The sequence below is a fragment of the Brachyhypopomus gauderio genome, chromosome 4, assembly GCF_052324685.1.
Source record: "Brachyhypopomus gauderio isolate BG-103 chromosome 4, BGAUD_0.2, whole genome shotgun sequence".
NCBI classification, from domain to species: domain Eukaryota; kingdom Metazoa; phylum Chordata; class Actinopteri; order Gymnotiformes; family Hypopomidae; genus Brachyhypopomus; species Brachyhypopomus gauderio.
The window spans coordinates 26,559,031-26,574,123 of NC_135214.1; the positions used below are offsets into that span (position 1 = coordinate 26,559,031).

At 38.5% G+C, this 15,093-nt stretch overlaps 1 protein-coding gene across 2 annotated transcripts in view; it reads right to left on the reverse strand.

The window, feature by feature from the left end:
* pi4kab (phosphatidylinositol 4-kinase, catalytic, alpha b) overlaps positions 1-15,093 on the reverse strand; it is a 43,113-nt gene that overhangs the window by 3,157 nt on the left and 24,863 nt on the right. For both annotated transcript variants that reach the window (XM_077003386.1, XM_077003385.1), the window contains exons 37-51: positions 12,673-12,831; positions 12,507-12,586; positions 12,112-12,311; positions 11,390-11,480; positions 10,442-10,609; positions 10,279-10,332; positions 9,979-10,099; positions 7,087-7,216; positions 6,603-6,673; positions 6,437-6,509; positions 5,649-5,719; positions 5,383-5,489; positions 5,190-5,294; positions 4,896-5,021; positions 4,668-4,788 (exon numbers count right to left, since the gene is read on the reverse strand). In XM_077003386.1, coding sequence (XP_076859501.1) covers positions 4,668-4,788; positions 4,896-5,021; positions 5,190-5,294; positions 5,383-5,489; positions 5,649-5,719; positions 6,437-6,509; positions 6,603-6,673; positions 7,087-7,216; positions 9,979-10,099; positions 10,279-10,332; positions 10,442-10,609; positions 11,390-11,480; positions 12,112-12,311; positions 12,507-12,586; positions 12,673-12,831 — 1,677 coding nt within the window. The remainder of the gene's footprint in view (positions 1-4,667; positions 4,789-4,895; positions 5,022-5,189; positions 5,295-5,382; positions 5,490-5,648; positions 5,720-6,436; positions 6,510-6,602; positions 6,674-7,086; positions 7,217-9,978; positions 10,100-10,278; positions 10,333-10,441; positions 10,610-11,389; positions 11,481-12,111; positions 12,312-12,506; positions 12,587-12,672; positions 12,832-15,093) is intronic.

Genomic DNA, 15,093 nt, shown 5'->3' on the forward strand with positions numbered 1-15,093 from the left:
AGACTGGAGGGACTGTTTGGCCTAGATATAGAACTATAAAAATGGACTGCCACTAGCTGGGCTGCCCACTGGAGGATGGGTTCCCTTTTTGAGTCTTGATCCTCCCAAGGATTCTTCCTAATCCCTGCCTAGGTTGTTTTTACATGCCACTGTCACCCCTAGCGCTTAATTAGGGATTTGTACCCATGCATTTGTAAAGCTGCTTCATGACAACATATGTTGTAAACAGTGCTATATAAATAAAACTTTGACTATGCATTATTGTTTGCCAGTACTCATTCTCAACAGTTTGGAGCTAGCCCCTTCCTCTTCCAACATGACTACGCACCAGTTCACAAAGCAAGGTCCATATAGACATGGATGGTAGAGTCTGGTGTGGATGAACTTGACTGAACTTGAGTCCTCAACCTGATGGAACATCTTTGGGATGAATTAAAGTGGAGACTGACAGCCAGGCATTCTCATCACACATTCCTAAACCTTGTAGACTGCCTTCCCAGAAGAGTTGAAACTGTTTTAGCTGCAAAGGTTGGAGCAACATCATATATGATGGGATGTCACTTAAGCCCATATGTGAGTCAAGGAAGGTGAGTGAATACTTTTGGAAATACAGTGTATTTGGCATTTCTCGAGCATATGTGGGAGAAGCAAAAGAATCCTCCACAGCAATATCTGGAGGAGCGGGATGGCATGGACTTCCCAGGCAGGAGAGGAACTGCAGGCCCCTTTAAGGAAAAGATGAGCACAGCCTGTTCAAATAAGCATTACTAGTGGGGGTACTCCTGTCTGTGTAGTCAGCCTGGTACACACTCCACTAATGCATGGTGGACTAACCCTCCTGGAGGATAACCAAAAACATATATTAACATAAGTCCAAAGTAAGCAGATGGAATTTTACAAAGAGGGGAGATGGAAGAGTGTGAAAAGCAGCTTTCATGTTCATGTTTTGTACATATTTTCTGTACATACAGTTGTAATTCCATTGGAAATGTAGCAGCATTTTAGTTTAGTACCTTTATATTTATTCAGTTTATAATTTTTGCTCTATTGTATTTTCTTTTTAAACTAATATTGGGCATTCTTGGCGAGGATCAAGAATGTGTTTCCTTACTGTGCAAATCACAATAAACTCTCTTAATTTAATTTGAATAGAAACAACCTGCTGCTTAGGAGACCAAGATTTAGTATTTCAAACACGGAAAGGAGTATATAGAACCAAGCCTATAATGAGTATATACACCTCACTACAGAATGAGTATGAAACTAAGATTAGATTACTCATTTCATACAGGATATCAGCAACAAACCTAGACAACAGTAAAAAGCTAACAAAGATGGTTAACCTATATGTCTTGACCATCAAATCCCTTCTTCACTCAAAGGTTAAGTCTTTGATAACAAAAAATACTAATAGCCATTATTAATTACTAGAGGGAAAAAAATAAAAATAAACTAGAGAAATGTTGGATGACATTTTTTGGTAACATCTGATAAATCTTAATAAATTTAGAAGCAGATCAGGTCACTCCAAGGGAACAATGAAAGTCAATTAGCAGAAACAAAACTAGAGGAAACTTGTGATAGCCATCTTTCTGAAATAAAATATGAATAATTATAATATATATTTATATTAACTGAAAAAAATTATAAAACCAAGCACATAAAATCTGGAAAACTAAGAAGATAATTGTGTTTGCAGTACTTGGACAACTAAAAAAGGCAAAAGTAAAAAGTTAAAAAAAAAAGTAAAGATGCTGAGAGAAGATTAAAAATTCTTCACAGCTTTAAAGCTGAACACAACTTCTGGAACAACTCACACCCTTCCTTATTCAGTCAGAAATGAAAAGAGGTTAGCTGTTTTAAGCCGTGGTGAGATCTGCCTGAGACTGTCCAATCAGAAGTGGAAAGCATGGTCTACTTAGATATCTAATCACTGCCCAGAGGAAAAGACAAGCAACAGAGGACAAGGACAAACCCTGCCTTTACCTGTAGGGTGCATTTAGGTTGAATTTTGAGTTATTTTCTAGTGACGTGATGCAGCTTCAATAGACAGTACCATTTGTGTGACCAATAGGCTGCTAAGGACAGTTCTACCAAGTACCCGCCCTACTTGAGCTGGAGCTCAGGCTCTCAAATGTAGTTATTAACAGCATGGAAAAGATGACACTGTGGACTACACAGACTGTGATGCCACAATTGATGATGAGGACAATGAGGAACTGCACATACATTTTTTTCTAACATCTGAAGACGAGATAAAGAAAAAGAGACAACAACACAACCAAGGAAAGAAGAAAGGTTCAAAAAAGTTTCCCCAAGAATGCTGCGAAAGTGTCGAAGACCTTGCAGACATAAACCTGTGACAGAGAAACTGAAACCCTAACAATCAAGAGATACTGGAGAACACTTGTGCAGCTTGTGATCATATTTTGGTACTTCATAAAATTCTGTCCCAAATCGGACCAGAAAAAATGTAGACAAGAATGCATTCAAAGTTCACAATGAGTAAACTCTTGGGAGGCACTGATAGGGAAGAATGCGAAATGGTCTTGAAAAGTGATGAAACTGATACTCATCACAAGAAACCCTCAATTCTCTTGCTTTCCATACTGAATGCTAAGGGGCTTTGTTGATGAAAGGAATGGCCAGTGACCTACTGAAACATTAGTGGACAGGGACTAAATAACTTGGGTAACACTGAACAGAGCCTGTTAATGGGCTACATCAAAGCCATGTTGATGTACATGGCAGGACAAGACATCATGAAGAACATTCTCAGAACCAGGCCTGCCAGTAGCTGTTTATACCAATATTCATGACTGAGAAACCTTTTAATATAAACAGGAAGGTATTGTGGGATGCAATAAGGGGACAATATCCATGTAAGAGCCAGCTGTGCTTTTGGCACTTCTGACTATCAAACAATCATGTGGAATGCAGATAAATGGCCCCCAATCCCACTCAGTACATTGCTTGCTGGAAACATAAACTTGAGGCATTAAGTCAATTGAGTCTTCTTATGAGCACTACTGACTTCTTCCTTTTATATGTATTTATATATTTAGGTTACTGACCCAGAGGTTAAGGTTATAGCTTTCACCTTGATGACTGGGTCCATTCGGGTTAAAACCTTTTGACTAAACCTTCTGGTAACACACAACCTAAAGTAAACTAGCGAAAATACAAGAATGAACAGCATTGCTCTAGCCACTGACTCCTCCCTCGTCTGCATGCTTTCACGTCCGTCTGCGTCTACATGTGTTTATGTGCGCGCGTGTGCATGCTGGCCATTACTAGTTTGTATCTGAGAGTCGTGTAACCTGTCGCTTGTCTTTGTTAATGTGGTGTGTTGCATTTGTGTGGTTTGTTTTAAAGTGTGCATGCTAATGTGCATCCTTGTCAGTCGTCATCTGACTTTGTCCCAGTAAGTGTTCTATGTTTTCATGTGACTACTAGTGCTAAGCCCTATTGATAAATGTATAATAAGACGTTGAAAGCCTGCTTACGCCTCAGCATCCTGCCTCACCCCTTGCGTGGGTTAAATTTATTACAGCATATATGGGGATAGATGATTGTAAGCAAGCTGTAGTATCACAATATCTTGTAGTGCAAATGTGGCATTCCAAGTATTTGACAACTGGACAAGACTGTATTCCAAAAAAAAAGCCAAAGCTGAGCATTCCTTTTGACAAATTGTCAAATATCATTATTCTGCTGAGTTGACAAAGTGTATAAATGGATTTCCTTCTGGTGGAAATGATTTTCAAAATTGGCCCATCTAAGCATGGTTTTACAACAAATAAATCAACTGTCACTACCCTCATTCAGATTCTGCAGTGATGGCATGAAGCACTCAATAATAATCGCAGGATGGATGATCATGCTGTTCTAGTTGATTTCTAACATGATTTTGGTACAATGAAACACATTCACTGATATGCATGCAATATATGAAAGGAAGGGGCACCATTTGTCATAAAAGAGGCCGATATGGCCGATGGAGGTTGCCAGGAGGTTGCCACATCCCTAAACCAAGTTGCAATTAGAGGACTGGGTTCCTTGTTGTGTTTGAGTTCGCTCCTCCATCTGTTCCTGGTTTTCCTGTTTCTCTGTCTTCTCCTGAGTCTTCTGTTCATTCTCCCGCTGCTTCTGGTTTTCCTCCTGGTTCTTCTTCTGCTTCTTTGCCTGGTTTATCTCCGTTGTCTGTTTCTGGTCTGCCTGGTTTGTCCGTTTCTGGTCTTCCTTCGTGTGTGTTTGGTTCATTTTTATTTTCTGGTTGTGCTTTGTCTGGTCTTTGTCTTTTGGTTTCTCTGGGTTTTTGGTGTCTTTTGGTGTTTTTTGGTTTGCGTGCCTCAGTGCTGTGTACTTTTGGGGGGTGGTTGGGGTACTGTCATGGTTAGCCCTTCCCCCAGCTGTATAGCATGTACGTTTTGTTTGTGTAACCATGTGCGTTCAAAGTCCCTCCACATGTTTTGTAATCCAGCCCCCTTTTTAGCATTTGCAGGTGTTTCATGTGGAAACTGAATTTGTTCTAATATCAACAGAGAGTCTATCTCAATTAGACTGGTACAAAGGTATTTGGTTTATGGCATAATGGCATTTACTACTATAGGTATATTAAATTTGACTATACTTAGGAATAAAATGAGACTTGAGACAAGACTGACCAATGTGAATGAGGTGTCCCTGGCTGTCCAGCATGATGTTGCCGTTGTGTCTGTCTTTAATTTGGAGCAGGAAAAGTAAGAGGCTGTACGCTGCCATACTCCGAATGAAGTTGTACCGTGCCTGCCTCACACACACACAAACAGAGGCACAGCCACACACAGTTGCAGATATGTTCCTAACAGGTGAAGTCTGAATAAAACAGTAGAACAGACTGGGACTGATATCACCTTCTGGAAGGCCAGTGTGGACTCATCTCCGTACTGGTTGCGGAAGTAGTCATACATGCCAAAATCTGTCTGGCGGCCCAGCTGATCTCTGGATTTACAGTCTGGAATACACTCAATGACCCCACACTGCAAGCATAGGACAAAACAGACCCAGAGAATATAAATACCCACATTCTGCCACAAGATGGAGTAGTGCCACTTCATTAAGCAAATTAATCCAATGAACAAATACATAGCATGTATCTGAGAAGTTTCACACTTTGACAAGTTACTCTACAACACTGTTACACTTACTCCAGGTGCTGTAGCAACCACCCTGTATGGAAAGACAAAAAGATCAAGTCCCACCAGCTGAAAGATATTTTTAAAGAGTCCAATGATCTGCAATGCCAACATGTCCTGCAGAGAAAGAGAGGGAACAAAGTGAGGGAGAAGGTGGGAGAGGTGAGAGAAGCAAAAGAAAAACAGGACCATGAAGAACGCATACCTGTCGGCAGTCATCTCCTACTTTAAAGATGGCGGCCTGCCAGCAAACCCTCTGAGCCGCTTCCTCACTGCAAGCCTCATCCAGAGAGTCTGACCGACACAGCAACCCTACACATCCATACAGAACACAAACACACACACAACCCTGATTATCACGCACTTTAACATTTTGACTTACATTATTGGTAAATGATTCATCACTAAGACATTTAACACAGGGTAAAAGGTGTGATAGGCACAGAGCAATAACACGAAAATCGTCATCACCTTCTTTCTCCAGCTCACTGACTCCACAGCGCTTCACTTTAAATTTGGCCAGGTAAGGAGCTTTAGCAGCACTGCCAAGAGGCCACAATCACACACACACACACACAGACACACACACACACACCAAACTCCATAAGTCATGTCATTATCAGAGAAAAACAGCGAACAGAAAATGCATGTTCTCATAATAATGTACCTTTGATCATATCTCAATGATAAATAATAATAGTAATACTTTAAATACTTTAAATAAATAGTAATAGTAATACAAGTAATAAACGTTTGTAAAGCACTTTCTTTATACACAGTTTACAAAGTGCTGTACACAGAATGATTACATCCTGAAATCTATCATGAAAATCTATTAAGAAATTGCCAAATTAAAGTGAAAAAGAAAACAACATGAAATAATTTAAATAATATAGTGAATGATGAAACAATACATTAAATGAATAAATAATTAAATATAAATATACAAATAATATTTAAATGATTAATTTATGAATGAAGTTACCGTAATTTAAGGACAATTTAAAATCACATTTTCTGCCCATCAAGGAAGTACATTTACATTTAGAGTGTTTAGCAGACGCTCTTATACAGAGTGACTTACAAAGTGCTTTGCATCTGTTCACAGAATGCATCCTAGATAGTAACATAGAGAGATCAAAGCGTAACTGTACTGTACACTTAAAAAGAAGATGGTGGAAGTACCCCAACAACTTTTGCACTTGTCTAATGGTTTATCTTTTGCTCATGGATGTGTTTTGTGACAGTTTCAAATGTACCTTTGCATTGGCGTTCCAGACTTGTAGTCAATATCCAGCACTATGGCCTCTGGGTTACTTGGCAGATAGCAACCTAAGGATAAATTATTAACATTAATTAATAATAATAACAATTACGAGGAATCAGTAATAACAACATATTGTGGGATGAGGAAAATGTTTTAACCTGGTTGAACTTTGATGTCAGAGAGGGCTCGAAGACACGCCCTCTTCCTCTCATCACCTTTAGGAATGGGTCTGAAACATGACCAGATGACATAGCTTCATAAATGCATGCACATGAAAATCCACTAAAAGGTAATGGACCAACTGTAACTTTAAAGAGATCAGGGACGCCACATGAGGGCACTAAGCTGCTGATCTGACCAGAGGATTAAACAGGCCTGAAACTGCACCACAGCTTCCTCAGTGGAAATTCCCATATCCATGATCAATGCAAATTTTGAGAGAGTAGACCACGCCTTCACTTAATATAGCGAGGCATGAAAATAAATGTAAAACTGTTATTGCTGTAAATCTTTATTCATAGTATATAATGCTCGCTACAGTCTTGAGTGTATCATGATCAGATCTGCTGGTTCTGGCTAATATGTTAATTTGTGGATGGGTGTGGCACTGTCTGAATATTGACAGAGGAGTAATGCTCGTACTTTATGATAGCTGACACATTGGTGATCTTGTTGAAGAAATCAAACTCGCGCTGGTAGAAATCTTTGGCAGGACCAGACAATGAGCTTGTTATTTCATCAACCATCTGCTCCAACAACTCTCCAATATCAGCTAGAGGAAAAACACATATCAGATATAATTAGATATACACATAAGTGTTGTCACAAAAGTGAAATTTAAAATTATGATATTACACTATGAAAAATACTGAGTCGATACCATGTCTGTGCAGAGGTGTTAGGAAAAAAGGCTGCAGAGTAAGAATGCTTTCAAAAGTAGTTGATTAGTTTAAGTGTTAGTAGTTTAAGTGTTAGTAGTTAATTTTTTGTCAATTAACAAAATGCAAAGAGAATGAGAAAAGAGAAATTTAAATCAAAGCAATATTTGGTGTGAAGCACCCTATGCCTTGAAAACAGCATACATTTTTCTAGGAACACTTGCGCACTGTTTTTGAAATTGACATAGAGCTTGTTACAAAGATATGGGAGAACTAGGCACAGATCTTCTGGAGATAGGCTTTCTCAGTTCCTGCAATCCCAAATAGATTTGTTAATGTGAAAATCATGGCTCTGGGGGCCATATCTTCACTTCAAGGACATTTCTAGGACTGTTCTTCTTTTCGTTTAACATGGTTCTTAATTACATTAGCTGCATGTTTGAGGTTATTGTTCTGCTGTGGAATACACTTGTAGCCAGTGAGATGCCTCCCTGATGCTTTTGCAAGTATCTGTCTGTATTCCTCAACATTGAGGACACCATTAATCATGAAGAAATTCCTAACTCCATTTGCTGAAGTGCTTCCCCAGACCTGCTAGTAACCTGCACCCTAATTAACTGTTGTTCACACTTCTCTGAACAGTACATGAATGTATGTGGGTCCCACTGGTTTCTGCCAGCTCTGAGATAGCACTGCGGAACATCTTCCAGTTTCAAAGGCAAGTAAGCATGATTAATTTTTGCACTTGTAAATCTGCTTTGTGACATGTGTTGTAAAATATATAAATTATATATTTTACATATATAAATAAATCTGGTTTCCATCTGGTTTTCCATCATCCAGGACACATGGGAGACAAGCATCCAGACTTTTCTCTGTCCTGGCTCCAAGGTGGTGGAATGAACTTCCCTTGTGTGTCCGAACATCGGAGTCACTTGCTGTCTTCAGACGCCGACTGAAGACCCACCTCTTTCAAGTGCACTTTGCATAATTATGCTTTGTCTATTGTACTTTATCGTCTCTTTCCTCAGGTATTTGGGTTATAGGAATTGTTTACTGTCTTTTTCCTCAGGGGATGTGTATATTCAGGTATAATTGTTAGGTATCATTTGACTTTCGTCTAGTGGTTTTTCCAGCTTAGAGTACCTTGTGTTCAGGACTATCTATTCTACCTTGGAGATTCCAAGCAACTACATAGCACTTTTGTAAGTCGCTCTGGATAAGAGCGTCTGCTAAATGCCATAAATGTAAATGTAAATGTAAATGTAAATCTGACTGACTTTCACGTTTCGAGTTTCCTTGGCCAATCACTGCATCAGTGTATCTGTTTCTTTGTGCTTCTTCAAAGCAACTTGTACAGTACATCTTGAAACCTCAGTCTGCTTTGAAATCTTTGCCTGGAAGAGATCTTGCTGATGCATTATAACTACCTTGTTTCTTGGTGCTGTGGTCAATCCTGACATGGTGTATGGCCTGTTTCAAACTACATATGAAAATGTTCTACTCATTATCACCAGTTTGGTATAACTGCTAGATCAAACACCTGATTACAGTCCTACAAAAAATTCTATAATTGTATCTAGAAGAATTGATACTGTTTTGAAGGCGAAGGGTAGTAACACCAAATATTAATTGGTCTTTTATTCATTCACTTTGTCACAATACAGCCCCTGTCCCCTCCCTTTGGGCGTGTGTATGTGTGGTCTGCATCCATTTCTGTCCATATATGCATTTCCTTTGGGTGTGGCATCGCATGCATGTGTTCATCTGTCTCACCGGTCATATTGTCTCATTAACATTATGCATTACACGTGATTCTTGTTTAGTTAAAGTATTTAATGTGTCGATATTGTGTTAGTCGCTCGTCTTTGTTTGCATGTTTTTTGTCGCTGTTAGCACAAGAAGCGCAGAGTTTTATTATTAATGAACTTGTTGGAATGCACGGTCTCATCTTGGCATCCTGCCTATCCCTCACCATTACACACTTTATATTTTGTTACTCAACAAGAAATAAACTAAGTGCAGATAGAAATAGAAATACAACTATTTTGTCAGTAACCTTAACAACCAAAATCTTAATTTTTAATGAACACAAGGAATAGTCTGTAGTGTTTAGTAGTGGCCACAGTTTCCACAGCTGGTACCACAAGGGTAATATTTGCAGAAAGTTAAAAAATATGCTTTGAGTCTATTTATGCCAGTGTAGAAACAGTACAAAATTAAGCCCATAATTAAATCAGAAAATAGCTAGCCTAGGCTATATAATATAAACCTCGAAAAAAAGACTTCATTCCCATGGAAGTAGACAAACATAATGCTCTTCCCAATTCCCATTGTTATTACGGAAATACTTTTCATAGTGTCTCGATACACAAGAGATTTGTGTCCACTGTGAAACAGCAAGCATCTAGCTGTGACTTGCCTTGCTTCTATAGTAACCTGAGTAATTTAGTTGGAGCTGTAATGAGCAATCTGCATACTGGCTTATTCATGTCCTTCCCATCCTTATTTGCCAAAGATAGTTCACTCAGCACTCTGTCTTTTATTTGATAGGAAATACTGTGGGACTCAAATATTATACCATTTAAAAATGTTCAGTATTGATATGTACACACACTGCTTAATATATCAAAAGTGGAAAAACAGGATTATTTACGATCTTTCTGGTGGCCTTCTTCATCTGTGTAGATGTTGGTCTTCATGTTCCAAATGAACTGATGAGCCAGAAGCTGAGATTTCTGTGCTGCCCCTAGGATATACTCCCTCACATAGCCCATCTATGGAGAAAAACAACACACATCCACAAAACATACACATGAGCAAAATACACTGTTCCATAAATCCTCCATTCAAAATATGAAAACAATTTCAAGTACTGTACACCCCAAAATTAGTACAATACTTTTTATAAACGTATTAGTATAGACACACACACACACACAGAAACACACATGACCTTATCATAGCGGAGAGCCTGAACAATTTGAGGAATATAAAACAAAATGGCATCCTGTGGAAAAAATGAAAGATAATAATCAGTTAACAAAGCCCACATAGCACACACATTACATTATTATAACATGAAATATAAACAATTAAGGATGGTTGGGCTAGCATACTGCAGGGAAGGAGCGCAGGACTCGAACGGCGTATTGCGCCGTGAGGGGGTGAGGAGGGTACATGCTGGAGAAGTAGGACAGGCCCGTGGGAGGGTCCGCTGGGGCCCAGCACAGAATGTGACTCAGCTCTGGAGAGTCTGCATCAATGGTGTGCCATGTCACCAGATACTAAGAGAACACAAACAACAGTATCTCAACCTGTTCGTTTATCCCTTTCTACATTATTGTTCTCCCATTACATGGTTGGTCAATGTTCTATATCATTCAATATTTTATTGTTAAGAAAGGAACAGAGTTGCTAATTCATTAAAAGGTAACACTTTCTATGAATCCAGTATTCATACCACAATATAAGTACATTCCTAAAGCTTTAATAAAATATTCATAAAGCTTTATAACCTTTAATATGAGCTTCTGTAACTGTTCATAGATGTTTCTAAACATGTCAAGCACAAGGCTTCATAACACAAAATAACAATGCAACATAATTCACATTTTAAGTGTTCTTAACATTGCTGGTGAGACCAGTGTCTTAAAGCTTTATAATGTTATGTTCATTCTTATAAGGCTTTATAACAAGCATCTTCTACAAGCATTTCAATTACTGGTGTAATATAGCATAAAATTACAAATGCATCCAAAAATTCCTTCAATTATCCAAACTTGTCAGTTTCCATACAAGCTGAATAAATAGACGAAACTAATATTTTCATAATACACTTTCAAAAACTGATGTAGGAAAAGCATCTGTGTGTGCTATAGCACCATCTACAGTCCTTTTGTTCTGACATCATGCACTGGAGCAGTTACCATGTTTCATGTCTATAAGACTTGTAAGTCTGGACAATTCAGTTCAGTCACGCAATCAGAAAAATAAGAGACAAATACAGTAGTGATTCAGCACCATGAGTACATGGATCCCTAATAAGACAATAGTGTAAATTTTACCTTAACAGCCTCTGGGACATCACTCACTGCTCCAGGGTCCATTCTCACCAAACGTGTGACTTCTGACACGATAACCTCTGTATGCTTGAACCTGGAAGGAATTAGAAGTACTTGCATTCACATTCAAGTGAAAAGGAAACCAGCTGCTTTGAGTTCATTACCAGTAATCACAAGGAACTTTCTGCAACTTTCAGTTTTCAACCTGCTTCAACAATTTTTAGTGGTTACTCAAAATGTGAATGAAAATGTGGGGAGAAATATTGAAATGACCAGTGATCAGGTGGAAACTCCTTTACACTTCTTTACCAAAACATCCAAACATTCTGCTGCTTACACAAGTTCATGATGGCATGACCAATCTATTTTCAGTGAAAACAATAAATGAAACATGAAACTCAACACAATTAACAGAATTGGTTTGAGCATTTATTTGCATTTGCATTATTTGCATTTCTGCCTCAACTGGTTCCATCAGTCTTGAAGATATTTTCATACATGCAGAGTACTTGCAGAGTGAGGAACTAAGGTTCTGAAAGAAATCTATTTGATGAGGGTGTGTGTGTGGAAAATGAATTCATATATAGGCTAACACCTATGTATTTTTTTAAGACATACCTGTCTTAGAAGCAAATTTTATTACTACTTAAAAACATGCATTCAGTCAGGTGTGTCCATTTTGCATGGTACTGCAAGTTAAAGTACTACACCCACACCCACACTACCTGCCAGGCAGTTGCAGGGCGAGGTAAGGTGCAATACTCCAGGCCAGGTTGACATTGTCCTTCCACTGTTTTTCACTCAGGCTGATGTACTTGGACCTCCAGTTGGCAATGCTGGTTTCCACCGACTGCTCAGCAGAGATCAGCAGCTCCTGGCTGCCCAGCGGGTTATACCACGTCGTGAGCCGCTCCACCTCACTAGCCTATATACAAAGAAAGTGCACAAGAATTAACAAATTACCATTTGTTTAAGGTTTAGAACTTTGTAAATCTCTCGCCTTTAAGGATTTACACTGTGTGGACAGCAGTATAAACTTGATCTAAAAGTCAAAGTACAACATAATAATAAACCAGCAGAATTCTGCAAACCCTTTTTGACCTACAGACATTATACTCACCAGCAGGGCCAGTAACAACGTCCTCCGCTTCATGTAGTATTTGTGTAACTGAGACCCTCTGTTGCTCTTCTTAGACAGACCTCAAATAGATGCAACATATACCATGTTCTACTACTGCTTTGTTAATGATTTTCTCAGCATAGTTTCATTTCATACATATGTGTACCGGACTTCTTGGACAAGGTGGACATGCCGCTGGACAGTGGGTATGTGTTGATCCAGCCTTGCATGGCAGGCTGTCTGGAGCCCACCGTGGCATCTAGACTGCTCCTGGAATCCGCCACTGCCATCACTGACAGACTATTCACAGACACATCCTGAGGGTCTGGAACAACAACAACAACACACTTAACATTGGCCCAATCATCAACATCACCATCATTATCAAATTTCAGATTCTGTAATGAACCTGGGGCCACCAGACACATGATAGCCCACATTGAATACATACTTATGAGACCATATGGTAAACTGTTTCACTGACTACCTGTTTGTGTTGTACTAGTACATATGTAGTTAAATAATGTTTGGTAATTTAAATGTCTTTACACAAACAAACATTGCAGCATCTAAATATAAAATGGAAGCTAATCATTTTACATTATCCTTTAAGACTACTTGTGTCAGAAAACCTCTGTGTATGTATACCATCTCACTGCATGTTTTCCTGCAGCTGTTCCACCAAAGTCATTACAGTGTTGTGTACATTTTAGTGTGTGTTACAAAAGCAACTCCAATCACAAAGATGGCATCATTGATAATACACTGGCAATAGGTGTTTGGGTTTGTGGTACCACATGATAGTTTTCTGAACATGCATATTTGACCATATTAATATGTGGCTGATGTTTGGGCACTAAAATATTAACTTTAAAGGCTCTTTTTTCATGGACATAGTGCAAGCACAGAAATAAGTTATGATATCACAGCACAGGCATGTTTGGACATGATAAAAATGTTGTTTCCTATTTTTTTGACACACTACTTAAGAGTGGAGCGATTACATAAAAGGGTTTGGGATTAGACTGAATACATGATCATCAAGTGCAGTTAGGCATTCAACTGCAATATCCAATCAGATTAACTCTTCTTACTCTCTTAAAAAGTGTGAGCTGGCAAGACAGGGTAGAGTTGACAATTTCGTCAATAAAATTTAGGCAGTAAACGTGTAGGAATGGCAGGGCAAACAAACATTCACGAGTTAAAAAAAGACCAAATATATGGCACTTATGAAAAATTATGAAATATGAAAAATTATAATTATTCAGTTTTTATGATAAAATTAATTTACATGACCTGATGAATTATTCAAATTATTTAAATTATATAATTTTCTGTGCATAATGTAATGACAATCATCTGATTCACATTTATTAGTCACAATACAATTGTTTATCCTTTTCAAAATAAATAATTTGTATTTTGTAAGCAAGATGTACATTACTTTAACTCGAGTGATGTTCCTGGTCATAATCCAGATGTGAGAAATCATACTTTTTGTGCCTGCTTGAAGCAAAGAAAATACCATGTTGCACTGTGTTAGCATTTGTGCTAAGAGCATGTCCAAGGAGCCAGTAGTGCTAATGTTTTAAGCCAAAAAAAGTTCAAAACTACTGTTGCACCAGCAGACCCAATCACACTTTGTGTTGCACTACTCTGCCCACCTTGTTTCAGGCATATTTATTTGCAGTGATGGCTAAGTTACCTTGAGAAAGTAATCCGATTACTGATTACTGATTACTCCTTTTAAAAGTAACTTAGTTACGTTACATATTACTTGATTTTAAAAGTAACTACGTTAGATTACAAGTTACTTTAGTAGTTACATTCAGCAGCAAAATAAATTTTTCCAATACTCACTTTATTGGAAGTGCATTTTTAACAGTAACAATGTATTGAAGCAGGTTCGGTAACCGAGGCAGAAACTGCTTAATCCAAAAATCCCGAGGAGGGAAACTTTTGATAACTATTGGAAACTATTGATAACGCAACCCTGGCGCGCGCAGGCTCCGCCCCCCAGTGTCACTTAAAGGGCAAGACTCGCCGTGAGGAGTAGGAGTCGCTACAGTATCTCCTGACATTACGTTTGTGTAGCTGCGCGTTATTATTTGTAAATTTATTTGTAAATGTAATACAAGCGAACTGTTCAGTCAGACAGCTATTTGTTGTGAAACGAAATACCATTACAATTTCAAGCATTTTAAAGTAGGCTACATTAGTCAAAATTCCAGCGCTTTTCAAACGTGGAACACAAAGCAACATTAAAATTCATCAGGTAAATGTTCCTTCCCCTGTTTTTGAGGGGTGTTTCTTTATACTACCACATATCGTTACGGGAAGACACTGCAAAAAATGACTTGTAAAACGTGCTCGCGCTCTCACAGGGTCGCGCGCAGCGTGCGGAGTCGAGCGCTACGGTCAGACGCAAAAGTAGAACTGAGCCAAGAAGAAAGCAAAAATATATATTTTACTAGGGAAAATATAAATAGTAACGCACAGTTATTTGGATAAGTAACTTTAATCTGATTACTGGACTGGAAATAGTAGCGCGTTATATTCCTCGTTACCGAAAAAAGTGGTAAGATTA